The sequence below is a fragment of the Hylobates moloch genome, unplaced genomic scaffold (genome assembly GCF_009828535.3).
Source record: "Hylobates moloch isolate HMO894 unplaced genomic scaffold, HMol_V3 SCAFFOLD_1, whole genome shotgun sequence".
NCBI classification, from domain to species: domain Eukaryota; kingdom Metazoa; phylum Chordata; class Mammalia; order Primates; family Hylobatidae; genus Hylobates; species Hylobates moloch.
This window is the reverse complement of record NW_026652276.1, coordinates 218,910,595-218,932,746: the sequence shown is the minus strand read 5'-3', so window position 1 is coordinate 218,932,746 and position 22,152 is coordinate 218,910,595. Positions and strand designations below refer to the sequence as shown.

At 44.7% G+C, this 22,152-nt stretch overlaps 1 protein-coding gene across 1 annotated transcript in view; it reads left to right on the top strand.

Moving 5' to 3' along the window:
• CREB3L2 (cAMP responsive element binding protein 3 like 2) overlaps positions 1-20,471 on the top strand; it is a 127,492-nt gene extending 107,021 nt beyond the window's left edge. The window contains exons 9-12 of the mRNA XM_032761875.2: positions 9,974-10,073; positions 10,355-10,481; positions 12,908-13,124; positions 14,991-20,471. Coding sequence (XP_032617766.1) covers positions 9,974-10,073; positions 10,355-10,481; positions 12,908-13,124; positions 14,991-15,066 — 520 coding nt within the window. The 3' untranslated portion in view covers positions 15,067-20,471. The remainder of the gene's footprint in view (positions 1-9,973; positions 10,074-10,354; positions 10,482-12,907; positions 13,125-14,990) is intronic.
• Positions 20,472-22,152: the final 1,681 nt, after the last annotated feature.

Sequence of the window (22,152 nt, the reverse complement as noted above, 5' to 3'; positions counted from 1 at the left end):
AGTGGTGTGAAAGCACCTTCACACTTCCTTTGCTGAGGTGATCCGCTAATTGCATGCTATCAGGAAATGTGTAAGATGGGAGTGAGATGGTTCCCCAGGGGGCCCTTCTTCCTGTGCTCCATCAAGAAATACATTTTCACTTGCCGGTGTCTGAGCAGTGCCCGTGTGTGGCTGCTAGCAAATCCTTCCGGCTTTTCTAAGTGAATGCACCTCTCTAAGCTGCAAGCTCTCTGGATGGCCCCACCCTGGTCTCATCCCTGAGAAATCTTGTCATTTTTTCCCACTGGTATAGTTTTCTTCTGCACGAGTGATACACATACCCTGCCCGGCCCATTAGTTGTAGGCATTTGTGGCTCAGTTTGCTCCATTTATTACTTATTTTGTTCTCAGGCTTCTTTAGGGGCTGCGAGCTACAGCCTTTCTCCTTGAGCATGGATTTGTAGAATCGTAGGAGCTTAGACTTGAGATACACCTTAGATATCATTGTATTGAACTGCTAATCACCTTATTTTACAGAAGGAGAAACAGGCCTGGTGGGGTTAAAGTCATCTAAACATTTAGAGGTAGAATGGGGACGAGAACTTGGTCACTTAATTTTTGATCTGCTCCTTACTTTGGTTTCTCTTGCTGCTGTGCCTCTTGCTCCTTCAGGGAGCTTGCCCCAGCAAGAGCCGACTTTAGACCCGGACACAGGGCCCTTGATTTGGACTCAGTGTTTTAGAGGGCCCTGTGCTGGCTCTCCTTTAGCCATGTCCCCCTCCACGGGATGTGTAGATGGCAGGACCAAGGAGATGTGTCCATCTGGAGCTCTCCCCCTAGCCCTCTAGAACTTACCCCGGTACCTAGGATCCTGAAATTCCCTGTCCAAAGGTCTTAGCTCATTTGCAGGGCCTATGTGGACTTCTACTCCAAATCTGTTCTCTGAAGGGCAAACCTGGTGACCAGTGGGCACCCCTGAAGCCAATGGGGTAGACAGAGACAGCTCTTTGTGAGGGCTGCATGTGGAGTTTGAACCAGGGCTGGTGTGTGCATGACATCCTTCACAATATATCAGGTCTGGGATTCAATTTAGCCTTATTTATAGAAGATATGAGATTCCTGGGTCAGAGACAAAGGATTCTATTGCTCAGCAGGCAGTGTGAGCAGCAGCATATATGTATCAGTTCTCCTTGCCCCCAGGTGCCAGGACAGATCTGAGTGGATGCTGTGCTCTCAGTGGGGATTGTGTCACAGCTAAGGAAGCCTGAGCTTGGAGAATCCACTGCTTTTATAGCAAGCAATCAGTAAGCCTGCTTCTTGCCCAGGGAGAGACATTACCTCATCTGTCCAGGTTACCAGCTTCATAACAACCTTGAGAGGTGGCCCATCATAAAAGAGCAGTGAGAGCCTTTCCATCTTGGCATCCACAGCAGAATGTGTAGGAACACAAGAAGACCCAAGAGACTGCCTCTCTCCAACGGTGTGGAGCAGGCTGAGGCCTGGAGTAATTCTGCTTATACTACCACGTTTTGGCAAGCAGCCCTGGAAGTCCAAGAATTCTAGTTCAAACCTGGCCATAGAGGAAGTCGGAAGGAGCAGGTGTTGGGCTGCTTGGTTTGGAGAAACCTTAAGATGTGTGGCATGTGGACTTCATTTGTACACTTTCCTCAGACCTCACAGAAGTAAGGGACATGCTTGCCTCTATTGATATCAGAAATAGGAATTCCTTAATCTTTCTCTTTGATCTCCCTCTTAGCTATAGTCTTTCTCTCTAACTCTACTTTTCTTGTTCTTGAAAATCTCTATATGATTCCTACTAAAGGTCTTTCCAGCCAAGTCTACTGGGTTTTGACTGGATTCTGGCTCTCCTGGTCTGTTTGTTTAGCCCACACAGCTGTGTCTGTTTGCACTAATTTTGTGTATTTGTTCCCTACACACTATTGCGGTTTTCTGTGTGTGGGTTCATCTCTTCTCTCTTAGACTGACAATAACTGGCTGAACCCACTCCCAGCTGCACACAAAGAAGCTATTTGAGGACTGATAAATGACCCAAGTTACTCTACTGTACACGTTTACCTTGGTTTTAAGTCACTTTTCATTTCTCCATTATCTCTAACTTCTGGTTGCATGAAGAGTATGAACTTTCTTTTCATGTGGAAATATTTCGAACTTCAAAGGATTATTGGGTACTAAACTAAGTTCCCCAGAGAGATTAGAAAGGCATTTTAGTGTAATTTAGTGTAAAGTTCAAAATTCCACAGCCTCAGTTTTTGTTCCTGGGCCAGTAGGTAATAGAGCATTTCAGAAATGCCCTCTGGTTCCTACAAAATGAAGAAGGCTCTTGTAATGTAACAATTAACACAAGAAGAAAAAGGAGAAAATTATACGCTTTTTTTTTTTTTTCATTTAGGCCAGAGCCCCATGAACAACCTTCAGAACTTAAGTAAAAGGCCATAAACATATAGGTATTTAGTCAAGGTTTAGGAGTTTGAGCTGATGTGGTTGTCTTTTGTGTATGACACACTTTAGTATTTAAATGTCTTTGAGATTGTTCATGATTTTCCTTAAATATCCTTATGAAATGTGTAGAACTTACAATTATTAACATTGTATCCCACCACCTCCCTGCCCTCGATCCCAGGACTTTGAGGTAGAGATTTCAGCTGTTGGACACCCGCTCCTCACCGCAGAACCTCCCAGGCACTAACTCTAGATGTGACTCAGGTGGGGTGGGAAGGGATTCAGGGGGATTTTGCCTCAGAAGGACATGGATACTCATCTCTTCCATCATGAGGCCACCTGATCGTCACTTGAGTTTTGTTTTATTGAGATGGAGTCTCACTCTGTCACCCAGGCTGGAGTGCAGTGGTGTGATCTTGGCCCACTGCAACCTCTGCCTTCCGGATTCAGGCAATTCTTGTTCCTCAGACTCCCAGGTAGCTGGGATTACAGGCACACACCACCACACCTGGCTAATTTTTATATTTTAGTAGAGACAGGGTTTTGCCATGTTGGCCAGCTGGTCTCGAACTCCTGATCTCAAGTGATCTGCTCACATCAGCCTCCCAAAGTACTGGGATTACAGGCATGAGCTACTGTGCCTGGCCAAGTTTTCTTTTCTTTTTTCTTTTTTTTTTTTTAATTGTGTTCACTAGATAAGTAACACTGATGCTTTTTTGATTGTACAATTATTTTACATTTTATGCAGTATAAATGGCACACCAGACATACCACATGAACTTGTACGTATACATCATACATCTCACTAATATGAATGCTTCACAAATCGATAGTTCTTTACGGTTTACAATGCCCTCTGATGTTGTGTATTCTATTTGATTCCATTTCATTAAAAACATATACCAGTCACAACCCAATTGATTTCACAAACCTACAAATGGTTCATGATTTGGAATTTGGAAATGACTGCTCTAGGTGCTTCCATAAGGCTGTGAAAAAGTTCCTTCATCTCTGAAGGAGGCTGATTTACCCAGGGAATAGTTTACACACATACATATGTGCACACACACCACTTCCTGGAGAGTTCCATTTCTAAGATGTGTTATAAGATTTGATGAAAGTATGTCTGGCTGGGCGCGGTGGCTCACGCCGGTAATCCCAGCACTTTGGGAGGCCGAGGCGGGTGGATCACCTGAGGTCAGGAGTTCAAGACCAGCCTGACCAACATGGTGAAACCCCATCTCTACTAAAAATACAAAAAAAATTAGCCAGGCGTGGTGGCACATGCCTGTAATCCCAGCTACTCGGGAGACTGAGGCAGGAGAATTGCTTGAACCTGGGAGGCGGAGGTTGCAGTGAGCCGGGATCACACCACTGCACTCCAGCCTGGGCAACAAGAGCGAAACTCTGTCTCAAAAAAAAAAAAAAGAAAGTATGTCTACAGAGAGGGCCTAAGTTGAAGCTCCCAACACACCAAATAATTGGGAACCACCACTTTTGTTTTCCTGGTCCTGGTTTCTGACTCCAGTGGGAAATTAGGTTCCTGAATGTTCAAAGTCCAACATTCAATAACTGTATGACTGTTCTCATTCTTTCTTTTGTAAATAAGGAAACACACACAAAAAGCAAAATTAAACCAAAGACAAAGAAAACATGAGACTGTTGATGCATTTCCCAGTTATTGTAAGATTGTGTCTCCCACTCTTGGATTCTTTTGAATGTTTTGCCCAATTTCCTTTGATATGCCTCCCAAGATACAGGGTGATGGTTTATTTTGGGCAAGGCTGGCAGCTGCTTTCCACTGCTCTTTTGCAAGGAACTGCATGAGGATAGCCACTGAGTTTATTTTTACATCTCACCACAGGACAAAATCCACATTTTCAATCAAGTGTTGGACACTCCAATTTAACAAATTGTGAAAAATCTGTTGGCCCAGATAAACGTATGCTAAGAGTATTCCTTTCTCTAAATTAAGATTTTGTTCCCGGAAGCCCAAGAATTCATTAAGACCATAATTAGCCATGATCGCTGATGATTTAAAATACAATAATAAAGAGGAAGTTTATACTGAGCTTCATAGGCACCATTGGATCTGTCCTGCGGTTGACTTTTTATAGCTGCAGTTTAAAAATAACTTTTCCATTTCATCTGCTGGCTGCCTTTTCTCCACCCAGCCCTTCACACAAGTAGGGTGGGGGCTGTCATCCAACCTCCCATTGCTGCAGGCAGTGACATCTGTCTCAGTGACATCAGAGAAAGTGCCACATCATCTCAAACCAATGTATCAGTTATGAGGTCACAGGCTTTCCCACAAAAAGGACTGGCCTCATCTGTCATCAGTGACATCAGAGAAAGTGCCACATCATCTCAAACCAACATATCAGTTATGAGGTCACAGGCTTTCCCGTAAAAAGGACTGGCCTCATCTGTCATCAGTGAAAAGAGACAGCAGGCACTCTTCAAAGATGTATTTGCTTCAGCAAACCGAGAGTTACCCTGGGAGGGAGCATTGTCTCATTATTCCATTAGCTGATGTGGTCAAGGGAATTCATCTGAGTAGCTGCCTAAACTCAGAACTTAACTTGATTAAAGGTACATAGCAGTCGTCCTCTGATTGAAACTCAGGTGTCTTTGCCTTCAGAGCCAATCCTCCTGATATATATGCATCAGCTTAGCAATTCTAAAGCCATCTCATCAGCTTTTTTGGTATTTCACAGAGGGACACGTTTTATATTTTCCATTTTTCTAAATAAAGCCCAGGCTTGACTTCTTGACACCTTAACTAGGCAAGGAGTACCCTTGATTCTTTTATCTATTATCTGCATTTTATCTTTGATGTATCCAGAGAAAATACCACACAATATTTATTTGCCCTGATGGTTTTTGTGTCACTGTTACTGAAATTTTGTTAGTATGCATCTCCTTGCCATCGGAATGGGTTTTATTGTGGCTCTTCCATCTATGGTTTAGTCTCTTTTAATAGTAATATTTTCATATTTAATGGCGGACATATCTCAGTTGGGCTGGTGTCAATATAATATTAATGTTACTGGAGTTAAGAAAAATCTACTTAACTAAGACATGCTTTATTATTAATTTTAGTAGGTTATTGATTAGGGTACCATGCTGTACCATGTTGGAATGTACACAAGCTATGGGGTCAGATAGGTTTTGGTTTACATCTTAGGTCCTCTACTTATTAGCTACATGACTTTGAGATGATTGCATAGTATTTTAGTGTATGTAGTTCTTGGAACTCAAGTAGTAGGCACTCAGTACTCTGTCATTGTTCATTTTCTTTTTTTATGATGAAAAGGAGTGTTTCTGTTGTATGGATGTGTATGAATTTCCCGAACTTTATTGGATCATAGAAGTCTGTTTGGATTCTGGGGATGACTGCGTGAAATGCCTCAGTGTTGCTGATTGATGGGGCCTTGCACATGTTGTCATTTCTACCATCAGTTCCGTTTACTTTCTCCAGCACCAGTAGGAGAAGCAATGGCAAACAGCATATTATTAGTCACTGTCGCGCTTTCCACCAACATTTCAAACTAAAAATGTGTGTTTTAAACTACATGTTTGCTCATCTTAAAGAGTTAGCTTATAAACTGTTAGAAATCAGGGACTATTAAACAACCATTTTCATTTGCAGTGGATTCAGAATATAGTCATCTTGAGTTGGGAAAGGATGTGTCCGTGAATGCCAAGCAAAGTGCTGTGCAGTCAGGAAACACCAGCCCTCCCTGCTCTCTCCAGCCCTTCTTAAAGGGTCCTTCTTCCCAACTTGTAGCACTTTACACCTGTAACTGGGGAAAGGGGGATTCCAATTTGAGCCTAAGATATTCTTTCAGTGGGCTTTAGGTATATCTGGCCTGCTGAAAGTCTGTTTTCAGGAGGCACTGGGGAGCCTCCTAGGAAACTGTTCATCCTAGGGAAAGGGGTACAGGGCCCAGAGATCTCAACCAGAAATTGGAAGGGAGGACTGATTCCAAGTATTGTGTGGATTTTTTTTTTTTTTTTAAGCTATTCATGCTCTAAGGACCAGGCAAGGGGTAGGGGATGGGCAGGGAGGAAGTACGGGCTGGCTGCTGGTCAATAGGGATTGTTGGTAAAAAATGGAAGTGGTCATTCCCCTTTCAAAACAGCTTAAGACTTTGGAGCAAAAGTAACATGCTTTGGTACCATCTGGAAAGGTACTAACTGAAGCCTGGATGGAGAAACGTTACCCCCTCATGCCCAGAGCATAGCTAAACTTCAGCACCTTGCGGCCACCAGCTTACAGGCTGCAGGAGTGCCCAGTGGAAAACTGAGGTGCCCAGGAAAAGTGGGAGTCGTCACTTACAGAAGTAGCTCTTGAGCAGGCCAGGGGAACAGGAGACCACTTTTCATAACTTAGCAGGAAGGAGAGACCCATTCCTACCATAGAGAGCGGTTGGCAATAAGAGGAAAGGGTTTGAGCCATGTGGTCTTATCTGTGGGCTTACCTGTAAATTTGCCCAAGGACTTGAAGAAATCTCAGCAGGGAGAACCCAGCAAGGGCTCTGGGGCTGGCATTACAGGTGGTAGACAGTCAAATATATGCTACGGCCAGTGAAATCTCGCTGTGAGAATGAATGCACACTCAGGAAGTGGCTGTGCAGAAGGAAAAGGCAGCTGTGCTGTTGGGTAGGAAGGGAATTTTCTGGGGAAGTCCTGGCAGAACAGAGAAAAAGTTTCATGAGGAAGGAAAGGCGCTGCATCATAGAACCATTTAGTTGCAAACTTTCTTTAAGTAGAATTTAAAGTCATTATACTGTTGAGTATTTCTCAGCATTAAGTAAACATACAAAATGCTTTTAAAGAAAATGGTGCTGGGTGCAAGTGGCTCATGCCTTTAATTCCAGCACTTTGGGAGGCAGAGGTGAGAGGATCCTTTGAGCTCAGAAGTTCCAGACGAGCTGGGCAACAAAGTGAGAGACCCTGTCTCTACAAAACATAAAGAAAACTTAGCTGGGCATGATGACTCACACTTGTATTCCCTCCTAGCTACTCAGGAGGCTGAGGCAGGAGGATTGCTCAAGCCCAGGAGGTTGAGGCTGCAGTGAGCTGTGATCACACCACTGCACTCCAGCCTGTGCGACAGAGCAAGACTTTATCTCCAGAAAAAAAAAAGAAAAATAAACAAAAATTGTACCTGAATACATTTAAATATAAACCAGGTCTAAACTACATTCAATCATACTTCTATATAACCAGAAACAAACAAAAATGTACGATTAAGTACAAAAAAAGATCTTCACATTAAATAGAACTTAAATTAGTGATATTAACTAATAGAATGAATGATTTTGTGTTGCTTAAATTAAAATCACTATACCTGGGGAAAATGTCATGTAGATGGAACTGCATAGAAGTTTTTTTTTTTTTTGAGATGGAGTCTCGCACTGTTGCTTGGGCTGGAGTGCAATGGTGCAATCCCAGCTCACTACAATCTCTGCCTCCTGGGTTCAAGCGATTCTCCTGCCTCAGCCTCCCGAGTAACTGGGATTACAGACGCCCGCCACCGTGCCCAGTTAATTTTTTGTATGTCTAGTAGAGATGGGGGGAGTTTCACTATGTTGGCCAGGCTGGTCTCGAACTCCTGACCTCATGATCTGGCCACCCCGGCCTCCCAAAGTGTTGGGATTACAGGCATGAGCCACCGCGCCTGGCCCACAAAGGAGTTTTGAGTCCAGAAAGCATCTACTCCGTGTGCTGAGGGCTGCTCCAATTCACCCACCACTCCTAGCCATTTAAACTGCTGAAAGCAAAACCATTCTTGTGGCCAACCTGTCCTTAATTTGCTTAAATTGGGAGAACTTGTTTCACTGGTACTAGCTGGGGGCGAAGTGTAAGCCCAGGAAAAATCTGCTTGTCTTTCTAGCACCTGAATGCTATTTGGGGGTAGACTGTGATGAGAAGCAAGTTATCTGCGAAAGCCCACAGCATTCTGTGAACAAATGATTTGATGATGTTTTCCAGTGAACTTATGTGGCTGTCTAACATTGTTACATCACAGCACACATTTTCTGAGAATCCTTGAGACCCAAGAGAAAGCATCTGCTCATAAAATCTTTCCACTTTGCCATATGCACTGGGTTTGGGGGTGGGGGATGAGGATGAGGAGGAGCTTCAACTCTTTACACCACTCACAGGGAACTCTTCCCGGGTGCTCTAACTCAGGAGGGTGTGTTGTCAGATCCTTTTCTACGCCTTGCAGTGTTCAGAATTTGCAAAGAATTTTACCATCTGCTCTTTCTGTGTGCTGATGTCACACAGAGCAGAGTATATAAGACTGTTCTTATCCCTCAAACTTTGCCTTGTAAGGAGAGGCACTGTTGTCCAATTTTAGGGATAAAATGTCTCCTTTTTTTTTTCTGCTCTTGCTCTCTTGTCTTTTTCCTGGAGAATCTGTTTCAAAGGATGGTTTTAAAGACCTCTGACTCTGGGCGTGAGGGTCCAGTTGAGCAGGCATCTTTGTTCTTTCATATGTTGGCTTCGTTTCTGACTCTGGAGGTGCTGTGAGCCTTTAAGAACCAGAGGCTTGAGCTGCAGGTGGCTGTTTGCCTCTCTGCCTTAAACAGAGCCGTTCTTGCTTTTCCTCTCCTTCTTTCTTTCTCTCTCTCTTCTAACCTGCCTGTGAATGCCTGTTACTCTGTGTTGGCATTTCCAGTCACAGCCCCCCACCTCTGGCCACTCCTTCTGTTGTTCTCTACTGGTCAATTTTTATTTTTCCTTCTCTTTGCCTTTGTCCCTTTTTTTTATGTTTTTGTCAGTGTTCCTCATCTCTTGGTTAAATGAGTTCTTCTTTTAATCAACATTTTCTTAGTCTGTTCAGGTTGCTATAACAAAATGTCAAAAAAGGGGTCACTTATAAACAACAGAAATTGATCTTTTACAGTTCTGGAGGCTGGGAAGTCCAAGATAAAAGTGTTGGGAGAGTCAGTGTTGGGCGAGGGCCTGCTTTCTGGTTCACAGAAAGCAGCTTCTTGCTGTGTCCTCTCATAGTGGAAGGGAAGCACTCTAGTCTTTTCAGCTCCTTATAAGGGCACGAATCCCACCAATGAGGGCTCCATTTATGACTTAATCATCTCCCAAAGGTGCTGCATCCTAATACCATCACATAGAGGACTGGGTTTCAGCATAGGAATTTAGGAAAGACACAACCATTGTGACTTTAGCTACCATCCAATCAGTGTTCCTTTTCCTTTGTTCTCAATCGCCGAGAAACAAGCCATAGCCTGTCAGGGGTAATGTGGAGGCAGCTACCTCTAAGTCAGGGCAGTGCAAGAACAGGACTTTCAAGTGTGAAGGCTGATTCTGAGCCCCAGTGAGCTCTGTGACGATAGTGCTGGGAGGTACTGGTGTTTGTTTCTTCTTCCAGAGGAAACTGTCCCTTGGGGCTCTGTTGAAATGCAGGCACAAAGGCACGGCGACCTTCCTGGGTCACATGGAGAGATCAAGAAGCATCTCTTCTCTGTCAGACTCCCCTCACGGCTGTTGTTATCATTGGCAGGACTCTCCTTCAGCAACTCCAGAAGCTTCAGACTTTGGTGATGGGCAAGGTTTCTCGAACCTGCAAGTTAGCTGGCACGCAGACTGGCACCTGCCTCATGGTGAGCTTCCCAGCAGGGTAGCACAGTGACCAACCCTGGCCTGGGCCCTGTCTCCCCTCTCCCTCCGCTTGCCAAGGCCCAGTGCCGTGCTGTAGGAGAAACCACGTGGAGGAACTCCACTCTGAGGCTGTTCCTCGGTGAGGCACCCTGGTGATGTGACCCGTGGGTGCAGTCCACTGGCCTGAAGAGGAGAGTCTGTGTCCCTGGGTTTAAAGCTGTGCTGTCCAGAGCCCGGAGTCCACAGCCCCTCATGTTCTCTCTCCCCTCTTTCTCTCCCACAGGTTGTGGTGCTGTGCTTTGCCGTTGCATTCGGCAGCTTCTTTCAAGGCTACGGGCCCTATCCTTCTGCCACCAAGATGGCTCTGCCCAGCCAGCATTCCCTGCAGGAGCCCTACACAGCCTCCGTGGGTAAGACAGCACGTGGCAACTTGGGCAGGGTCTTGTTTGATTTCCCTAGAGCTGGGTTTCTCAGCCTTCCAAAAGGAATCTTCTGTGAAAGTCCAGTGTTTAAAAAGTGGTAAAAGTGGAGCTTCTCCCTTTGAAGAGGTAAGTGGGGGTTCCCCTGGGTTCCCTCATCCACTGGACTGAGGCGTCACTGGGAATTCTCCAGAGCTTGACAGAGCACAGTTTGCAAACTGCTGTTCTGGACTGCGTTCCCTGATCCATTCTGACATCTAATTTTTGAGTTCTGATAAGGGAGAGGGAAGTAGATGAGGGAAAGAGTCTGTCGCTTTCTGTGATGTTTTTAGAGAACTGCTGTGTTTCTGCCTTCACTGAGTGGAATTGTATGAGTAATGTAATGTATATAGTAAGGGCTTGTAAAGTGAAATTAAATAAACAGCAAGGTCAGGGCCAGGTGCGGTGGCTCACGCCTGTAACCCCAGCACTTTGGGAGGCCGAGGTGGGCAGATCACGAGGTCAGGAGATTGAGACTATCCTGGCTAACATGATGAAACCCCGTCGCTACTAAAAAACACAAAAAAATTAGCCAGGCGTGGTGGCAGGCACCTGTAGTCCCAGCTACTGGGGAGGCTGAGGCAGGAGAATGGTGTGAACCTGGGAGGTGGAGCTTGCAGTGAGCCAAGATTGCACCACTGCACTCCAGCCTGGACAACAGAGCGAGACTCCATCTAGACAAAAAAAAAAAAAAGAATCAGCAAGGTGAGGAGGTCAAGACCAGCCTGGCCAATATGCTGAAACCCCATCTCTACTAAAAATACAAAAATTAGCTGGGCATGGTGGTGCCTGCACCTATAGTCCCAGCTACTTGGGAGGCTGAGGCAGGAGAGTGGCGTGAACCCGGGAGGAGGAGGCTGCGGTGAGCCGAGATTGTGCCACTGCACCCCAGCCTGGGCGACAGAGCAAGACTCCATCTCAAACAAACAAACAAAAAGAATCAGCTTGCCTTCCAAAACCTTATGCCCAAGATCTAGAGAAGAATATGGGGACTCAGGTGTCAGATAAGAAGCGTATGGTGTTCTCACCTAGAAATAAGGGGATGGTAAGTAAGGAATACACACACAAATTCACACCTACACCTATAGGAATGAGCGTGGGGTTAGGCGGTACAGCAGTCCCCCTTTTCTGAGGTTTTGCATTCTAAGGTTTCAGTTACCTGTAGCCAGTGCACATACCTGCAGTTACCTTAAAATAGCTGAATACACTATAATAAGAAACGCTACCTGTAGCCAATAAAAATACCTGCAGTTACCTTAAAATAGCTGAATACGCTATAAGAAACATTACCCGCAGTCAATGAAAATACCTGCAGTTATCTGAAAATAGCTGAGTACACCACCATAAGAAATTTTGAGAGAGGCCACATTCATGTGACTTTTATTAGAAGATATGGTTAGAATTGTTCTATTTTATTATTATTGTTTATTTCTTACTGGGCCTAATTTCTAAATCAAACTTTATCATAAGTACATATGTATAGTAAAAGGCATATGAACCCTACATGCTATATGCCCATATATAAACCCTATATGGTTTTTCCTATACATATATACCTTATACCATATATATAGGGTTCAGTTCTATCTTCGGTTTCAGCCATCCACTGGGGGTCTTGAAACGTATTCCCCATGGACAAGGGAGGACTACTGTATTGGATTTGGGATAGGGAAAATTTTGTCATTTTGAAACATCTGTGGTCTTCACCAGGCAGGTGTATCTCTGCCAGGTATGACAGAAGTGCTAGCATTCCAATTAAATAATTTCAGTGGCCTGTTGAGAATTTTTCCCCCCAAGGAACTGTCTCTCTAAATTTAATTAGAAGCATAGTTTCTATGTCATGGAAAATTGCTACAGAGCCATCTAGCTGTGTGACTGTCCTATAAAACAAAGGAGATTGTCTCTATCCTTTGATTTATGGCTTTGGCTTTGTGTCTTCTCTTCACTTTCTAAATGAAATGCCCTGTACCTCATCCCCCTGCCAGACCTACTCACTGGGAATGCTGCTTCTTTTATCTGGGTCTGGACATCTCCAAATATTCCACTCCCATTCTCCATGAATCATTTTCCCTAGATGCTTATGGGTGGTAAGGGGGGGAGTTTTATATTTTCAAAGCAGTGGGGGTGGTAGTTTGCCTTGTGTTTATTTGCTTTTCTATTGTTCTTCCAGCCCTGTATAATTGGTATAATTTTTCAATGCACAAACTCCGAAGCTCTAAAGTCTTTATAGAAAGCCAAATCCTGTTGGCACCCATGGTTCTGGGCAACGAGAACTCACACATTGTCATCTGCTACCAGCGCTGAGCACCTGGAGTGAGGGGATGTGTTGGACCCCTGTGGTCTTTTGCTAACACCTTGTTATTCTGCTCTGTCCTCAGTGAGATCCAGAAACCTGCTGATCTACGAGGAACATTCTCCCCCAGAGGAGCCGTCCAGCCCGGGCTCGGCTGGGGAGCTGGGGGGCTGGGATAGAGGTTCCTCCCTGCTCAGGGTGTCAGGGCTGGAGTCCAGGCCGGATGTGGATCTTCCCCATTTCATTATCTCGAATGAGACCAGCCTGGAGAAGTCAGTGCTTTTGGAGCTGCAGCAGCACCTGTGAGTCATAGAGACACAGAGCCAACTCCTCTAGTGCACTGATGGTGGGTTATGAGTCAGCAACCTGGGATGTGAGGTTGAGACTCTCCACAGGCCTGGTTCAGTCCCTCAGCTCTCTCAGGACCTATTTCCAGGACCTGGGACTGCAGAGAGTCTGTTGCTGGCCAACAGTTGCCCTGAGCAGATATGGGGAAAAAAGCCAGCATGAGCTCCCATATGTCTGCTGCATCAGCGGAGAGCTGGTGTGGTGGCACCAAGAAGTGGGGGAAGGGATTCAAGCCCTTCCCCCACTGTCTCCATCCTCCCTTCCAAGCCACATGAGTGAATGCACAGCCCAGGAAACCACAGTGTGTTTACTGTGCAAATCCAACTTTAAGACATGTTCTATGGCTTCAACTGGGGAGTAGATATATATTGTGCTATATGTCAATATATGTTTATGATTTATATGTAAATACACGTGTTAATTAAAACTATACATATTATAGTTTTATACTTGTAGATGTATGTTGAGGGGTACGATTTAAGAGGCACTGGGCACGCATTTCCATATTGAAAACAACCTCTGTTTGGCTCCAATTCTACATGAGTTGTTTCTCAGTTTCTGGGAAAAATCCCTTTGTAAGCATAAAGGCTTATGTGACTGCAAGGTATTGTTACTGCGATAGGGGAGGTCCCTGGGCCTGCATGCATACTCCTGGTTACGTGTGACATGGTTGGTGATTTAGCTGAACTCTGCTCCTGTGCCTCCCAGAAATGAGGCCATTCCGATGTAAATGGGAAAGATTTTGTTTCAGATTCTTCAGCTTTCATCCCCTAATTCTGCAGGGGAAGGTTTATAATGAAGTACTTTTATGTGTGTACATCATACATACATATTTAACATTTACTAGCACTTACTATTTTAAGCACTTTACAGATGTGAGGCAGGTTGAGTATCCCTTATCTGAAATGCCTGGGACCAGAAGTGTTATAGATTTCCGATGTTGGAATATTTGCATTATACTTAACAGTTAAGCATCCCTAATCCAAAAATCCAAAATGCTTCAGTGAGCATTTCCTTTGAGCGTCATGTCAATGCTCAAACATTTCTAGATTTTGGAGCATTTTAGATTTTAGATTTTTGGATGAGGACCACTGAAACAGTATCATACAAATCCTTTTAACTGTCCCAGGTGGTAAGGCATCATTATTATTCCCGTCATAGAGAAACTTCCCAATGTAGTCACCGCTGGGATCTCTAGAAGACCCAGCTGCCTGCTGACTTGGCTCTGGACAGTTTATCTCCTCTCAGCTAAGCTGTTCAGGGCCCCCTTCAAATCCCATTTTTTCTGTGATATCTCCTAGATAACAAAGCCTCCTAGCCCTCCTCTGAATGCCTAGAGATTTTCCAGGTTGTTACACAGTTTAATAATGTATTTATTTTCTGTTATGGATTTATTATTATTTCAAATTAGCTCATTGTTAAAAATCTTTATCTGGATTATTAGCTCTTCTAGGCCAAGGATCAGCTCTTATCATTTTATTTTCTCCTTGCCTGAGTTTAGCATAGGGCTAAACATCCTGAGTAAATAGAATAATTTAGTGCATCTCATGACAGATCAATATCAAGCCACCATGATTATCCTTAGTAGGGTTGAGATGCCTTGGGTGTAGATAAAGGTAAGAATGTGGACTAGTGGAGAGGCTGGTAGCAGGGGACTTTGGAAACAGAGAATTGCTACCAGGAGAGAAAAAGACAAGAAACATGCCCAGGCCGTCTCACCAAGTTGCAACCCCTGAATGACTGTATCACGCTACAAAGCATGAGAATTGTAGCTAACAGCTGGTGACTAATACTTCTTTTTCCTTTTAATGCCTTCACAGGGTCAGCACCAAACTGGAGGGGAATGAAACACTAAAAGTTGTAGAACTCGACAGAAGAGTGAACACCACTTTCTAAAGAGGCTGCCTGCACCCCCTGCCTTTCCCTTAACTCTACTTTTACATCCCCAAACCACCTTTGTCATCAGCTTTTCCTCTTTGCCACTGGATCTTCATGAAGACATGGGCAAGCATTAGTGGCTTCAGATGGGAGGCCAGCCTGGGACTTCCCTGCAGTGAGAGAGCATCTCCCCCTGGTCCATGTTCCTCCTGTGCAGAAGGGAGCCTGCATCCCTCCCTTCCTTTCTCTTACTGCCATAGGAAATTATTTTAGGGGTTGGAGGTGGGACAAGCAGGCTTGTTTCCACCAATAGTGCCAAAAAGATACTGCCTAATATGCACCTGTGAAGTGTAACCCCCCACTTTGGAGACGAGATGGCTCTTGTTCAGTCAAGACCCCAGACTCTGGCCACAAAAATGCCATGATGCCTGTTGGTATTTGGCAAAGCACTGACCCATGTCCTCCCTTGCTCGCACTGGGGTCTCTGGTGTGAACACCCCGACAGCAGCCCTCCGCCCACTCTGCCCCCGGGAGCCCTCGCTGGATCGTCTCGTCTCCTGCACCAGCACTGGCAGGCGAGGGCTCTCGTTCATATTCTCAGGCCGCAAGTGCAATGCCTGAGGGGATCAGGCTTTTCTACTCCAGGCAAACCTGCCCCATCTTGTCGCTTTTAGGACCTCCCACAACCTGGTTCCCCACACATCCATAGTTCTGCCTCCCCGGCTTCTCCTCCCCACTTGTAAATAGTATTTATTAGCTTGCCGAGGCTTCCTGCTAGCAACCACACTGAAGAGATCAATGCCTCCTTTCAAGCTAGCCGAGTTTTCTGCAAGCCTTCAGAGCTAGGAGGGCACCCTAGGCTCTAGGATCCCCTGTCTTTCCAGACAATGTTGTTTCCTTTCCTTTGTTTTTTCTTTTAACTGGAATAATTACCATTGAAAAAGAAGTTCCCTTGAGCATGTATGTGTCCGCCTCTAGGATGAGCTCAGAGCGAGAGATGGCACAATGCCTCACTCAGGCCCGGGGCTCCCTGGCCACAAGCTTTTTCTATCCTGTTTTCATGACAGAGAAGGGAAGCCCTGTTCCTGACAACAGACATTTCAGACAACCTTGCTGGCTTTCCACACCTGCCTGGCCCCCTCCTCCCTCCACACTTCCACTTTGTCCTCCTCGTCCCCTGCCTCAACAAAGCTCAGTGGGGTAGGTGACATTTGTGTATCCACATTCTCACCTTTGATAGTCAGGTTTGGCTACTTTGCAGCTCGCCCAAAGAGATACAACCTAACCCCCAACCTACTTTTAGTTTTTTAGTTTTTTTTTTTATGGTTAAAAGTAACTTTTGTAGTTTAAAAAAATCTTTCCTCTTTCATATAAATAAGAAGTGGAAATTGCCTTTTTATTGTGTAATGTAGAAAACCCTCAAGTGTTTTTTCCGAGCTTGGGAAAGATTTTGTGTAGGAAATATGCATAGAGTTTGTATTTTATTTTTATTAGCAGCTGAAATGCTTTTGGTTTTGGCTTCTCTCTCTCTCTCTCTTTCTCTCTCTCTCTCTCTCTCTCTCTATTTCTCTCTCTCTCTCTCTGTCTCTCCTTCTCTCCCCCCCCACCGCCACACACATCATCTGCATTGTTATTGGAGCCTGTACTTAGAGGGATTAAGCCCACACCCTGGCTTCCATTCCATATCAGGTACAGGATTGGATGTTATTAACATTTGTCGTCATACCTCATAAGCCGGTCCCTGCCTTGTCTGTCTAGGCCCATTTGGGGCTCCCTGTGAGTGATTCCCCTCTCTTTGCTATGCTGGAGACGGTTCCAGCCTGGAAAGCGGCCAAGTTCATCTTCTCACTGTGAGTGGAAGCTGGATCCGGCCCCCATAGTCCTGGCAGCCCTGTTGTCTGGAGGGTTCTTGTTGTCCCTCACATTAGCCAGGGCGGAGACTGTCTGGGCTGTGCAGGAGGAGGGTTGCTAGCAGGTTCTGCTTCTGCTTCCCTCTGCTCCACTGTCTGCAGCCCAGATCCTGTTGGGCCTGGCTGGTGTCTGGTAACCATGGGCCTCCACTGACCCATCCCTCTCTTTTAAACTGTCAGGTCATTATCAGGCATAGGCAGCCTGTAGGGCCCAAAGAAGGCAAAAGGTAAGATTTACTCAAGTAGCATTTGGGCAATGAGGAAGGAAAGGTTTCAAATTTAAGGGCAGAAGTGAGAGAATGAGCCAGCCCATGTACCTGCTGCAACTGAACCAGACTGGGTTTTCAAGGCTCCCAGATGTAGAGTAGAAAACGTGCTCTTCTAAATGAGGAGGGAGAAGATAAAGGAAACTTCTAGCCCCCGTCCTTAGTGCTTTGAGGATTTTATTTTCTCCCTTACTCCCCTTGCTTGACATCACTCTCTCTAGACCTCCAAACAGCAGGACTCTTTCTCTGGGAAACTGTCCTTCCAAAACGGAATCTATGTAGAAAATGGGACATTAGGCAGAGAGCTCAGATGAGCTCAGATGGCCCTTTTAAGGGGGCTCCAAGAACCAACATCACTGCTCTTTTAGATAAACCTCTGCCCTCCACTCCTTGCTTGAGTGGGTTAAAGGAACTAACAGTTGTCCCTTTAGGAGGACAAAATGGGGTCAAGAGGACACAGAAGAGTTGTATAGCACTAGATTGGTTCCAAATAATTAATGGATATGTGCACATTTTCTGTTCAGGGATTAAGACCAGAATATCAGTGGATTTGTTTTCCCCACCAAGTGGCCTCTTAGACTAGTCATTAACTTATGGTTAGCTCTAAAGATTTCAAATAGTGGCAGACATTGTCTTCTGAATGTAAGTTTTGAGAAATACGAGTCTGTCAGAGCGGCCATAAGCCATAAAGAGTCAATCTCTTAATTATATTTTTCATCATGTAAACAGATTTCCCATTTCCCTTTCTTAGATTGCACCAGTGAAGGAGATGTTTCGCAAAGATTCAGAGAACTAATTTTTCACTGGATAAGACCTGAGTAACCCAGACCCCCCACTGTGGTTCTTTTCACAGCTCTCGACTTTGCACTTAAAAAGGGATATTGTAAATGAAAGGCTGCACTGCCAGTTTTAAGAAAGAATTTCTGTGAAGTGTGAGGACTCTGGAGTCTAGCTCACATAAAGAGAGTGTTATATAAAAATCCGACAGCTGAACTAGGTTGCTCTTTTTTGGCAGGGAGTGGGGATGAGATTTGACACCAATATGGGCAAAATTAGATAACCTTTTGGTTAATATAAATGATTTTGATTTGGAGGCCTAATTTGTAGATTGTGAAAGCGGCTTTTAGTTCAACTTATTCACAGACCCCTTACAATTACCATGTTTTTTTTTTTTCTTCCTAAATCTCTCGGTTCAGCTTGTGACTCTTACGTGCCCATAAAGTTGGGATGTTGAATTGGCTCTTCTTTGTTCTGGCAGTGAGTCAGTGTCCAGCATTTTTTCATAAGTGTTTTATTAAAATTGTTCTCCAGCATTTTATGGCTCCTCCCTCCCATGTCCTCAGACCCAGCCAAAGCGTCGAGGCAGAATCAGAGGCCTCTCCAGGCCAGCTCCTTTGCACACATGTCACACGAGGTGTGAATTTGAGCACAGTCCAGAAATGGAGACATCCCACCCCCAGTTGAATAATGGCCCATTCATGCCGACCTTGCCAACACGGAGAGGGCAGAGATGCACTAGAAGACCTTCATCCTCCCCGTCGTCTGCCCCAAGTCACTACAGTTGGTTCTGTTGAAGCCAGTCCTTAAGAAACCTGGGTTAAAGACACCAGCACTTCTGCTTGCTGGGCTGGCTGGACCTGTGAAGCCATGGGCAGGTAGTGCCTCTTGAGAGTCATTTTATTTGGCCACCTTCAGCTGAGACTATCCATAGACACATGCTGGGATAGGCCCTGCTGGGAGGGCAGTTACAGGAGAGTAGGTGGTGGTGACGTGAGGGCTGTGAAGGATCCGGAGACAAGACTTAGATGTTTCGTTCGTTCACTCATTCATTCAGTTACTCCTAAGACTTTTCAGTTTCATAAGGAAGAGTGTTGCCTGAGGCCCTAGGGAATATTGGGGAATAGAAGGGATTGAGGAAACATTAATAGTAGTTATTCAAAAGACCCAAATGCTTATACTTCTTTCTCCCTTCTTTCTCTGACACACACACACACACACACACACACACACACACACACACGCACATTCCTCCCTTACATGCTCATTTGTGCCTTAAATGTGCCTTATATATAAATTCAGGATGACTGAGGAATCCCTCGTCACTGGGAGATTTTGTATATATTCTTTTATTATTAGATTGAGGTGGATGTGGGGGACAGAATTTTTTTCTAAAGGCTCAAAAGTGGTTTTCTAAAAGCCACTATCAGATTTGCACATCAGGAGAAAAGAAATAGGGTTATGTCCATTAGGAAGATCCCAGTTTGCAGGAGTGCAATCACATCAAAAAAACAACCAGCCAGGATTAAAGGTATTATAAATCCCCATAGCGGAACATTTCTCAGTGCAGAGGAAACTGGCCCATTTGAAGATTAATGTTCCATGCCTTTGTGGTCAAAGGGTCAGCACTTACCACAGGAAAAAACTAGGTGTTGTTTTGTTTTGTTATTTTGGACAACATAAAATTCAGGAATGTTTTATTTAGCCTTGGTTTCTAGAAGGAAGGGGAATAATATTTCTTGAGCATTTACTAGGGTGTTGGGTGCTGTGCTAAGTAAGTTTTAAGTCTTTCAGTTTTATAGATACAGAAAACAAGGGTTACTCTTTATCACAGGATGAATAAAGAAATAAGTAATATGGGAAATGCAACAATTTCTGGACTAGCTGAGCCGATTCCTTCCCGTGAGCACACTGTAAGCTTTCAAGTTCTCTGGGCAGGAATTACAGCATCTGTCCCCTGCAATGGCCCTGCTGTGCGATGCTCATCGCTTCCCTTCGGGCTGGAGCAGTCCCCCAGGTGTCCATCTCCTATCTTTTTGTTCCAATCTTCTGTGAGTTCCAGCTAGCAGGCTTTACATCTGGGGAAAGGAAAACCAGGGGTTTTAGCTCTGTTCTCTGCTCCCATCCTTTGCTCACCAGCTGAGTGAGAACATGAACTTTTTGCACCATGTACCCATGGCTTACACTACTTAGAAAATCGCCTTTTCAGATAAAACACTTTATGAGTTCATAGAGAACACCAGCACTCTTTGACAAAACTGTGAGTGACCCTTTTTAAACAATGCTTAGCAGACCCTGGGCTATAATCAACGGTGAGCTTTAATGTCTATGCTGACAGTTAGGTTTTGCTCTCTTTTATAACAGGTTACGTAGACCAGCAGTGTTTAAATCTAAATACGTTGTGAGTCTGTCATCTGTTCTATCGCGTTTTTTAAATGACTTTTTATTCTTTATCATAGCTAAGTAAATACCAAAAAAAAAAAAAAAAAAAAAGCTTTGTAGGACACTTGTACTTAGTTTGGGAAAAAAAAAATTGAAATTGTTATGCTTTTGTATTTCCATTTCTTGCAAATAAATATTTTTTCTTAAATAGTAAGATGTTGACCAGTCTTTACAATCTTGGTACTAATTTGAAAAGCATGTTTTTTTTTATGAGCATGGGTTTGTGTATGTGTGCCGAACCATTCTTTCCTGGATATCTACTTGGCCTGAAAGAAGAGCCTCAAACCAGCAATCGGTATGTTATATAGGACTGAATCCAAGCCTTAGTTGGAGGAATATTGAGAATGTAATTGTTTTTTCAGGCAGCCACGGGAAGAAAAACAGTATCCTCTAGAGACTTCTGCAGCATGACTGTTATTTTTGTTGTCTCCTCTAACTATTCCCTAACTAGATTTTAAATGTCTGTGGATTTGATTTTGCTTTCCCCAGCTCTGGTTGCTTGAGAAAGATCCTTTGGACTTGAGCCAGAAAGGAATGATCCTTCTTCCTACGAACAGTTGCAGAGGATGGCTAACAGATTCAAGCTCCAGAAATTCTGATGAAATGGTTGATAAAGGTCAATGCACTCAAGCAGAGTAATCTTCATTCCATTTCAATGTCTGAATCCAAAGGTAGCTTTCTTCACTCAGAGAGTGGGGGCTTCGTTTAGTCTCAGACTGACTTGGGATGTTTGTTAGAGACTAAGGCCAGGGACTGTGCTTACTTGGAAAAAAAAAACAAAACATGGGATTTTTTTGTTTGTTTTGTGTTTTTTTTCCTTAGCAGCATGCCCAACCCTGCCCTGGCCTTGAGGGTACATTAATCTGCTCTATCTTGTCCTCTTCAGAGCACCTTGACCTTCTGTTGTTACACAAGGGGGACTTTCCCTTCAGAGGCTTTGATTATCATTCCCCACTCTTTCTTTTATGGGGAGCCTATTTCTGAAGCCCTCATGCCCCCAATATGCTGATGTCTTTTCAGTGGTGTGTGGAGAGGGCAAATACTCACTGATTTGAGAATGTTCTGTATTAATCATGCCTTTCCATTTTCTGAATTTCTTTTTTTTTTTTTTTGAGATGGAGTCTCGCTCTGTCGCCCAGGCTGGAGCGCAGTGGCGCAATCTCGGCTCACTGCAAGCTCCACCTCCCGGGTTCACGCCATTCTCCTGCCTCAGCCTCCCGAGTAGCTGGGATTACAGGCGCCCACCACCACGCCCTGCTAATTTTTTGTATTTTTAGTAGAGACGGGGTTTCACTGTGGTCTTGATCTCCTGACCTCGTGATCCACCCACCTCGGCCTCCTAAAGTGCTGGGATTACAGGCGTGAGCCACTGCGCCCAGCCCTGAATTTCTAATGCTTTGACATCTAGGGCCTTGCTGACCCTGGAGGGACCGCCCATGCCAGGGCTAGCCCATTCCTAGCTTAGGAGCATGCCTTTCATATACAAACTGACCTGTAGCCCATAGCCCAGCCACCTCCTCTGTGGCCTCTCATACTCTGGGCCACTCTCCCCCTGCCTGAGGTACCCTAGGGCCAGGTACCAGACAACTAGAGACAGTCTGTAACCCCGCAGCCTACTGAAATTATTCAAACTAGCCAATCCAAAACCTGTGTACCCTGTGTTGCCTGTCTTTTCCTGCATAAACCACAATAAAAGCCCTTGCTCACAT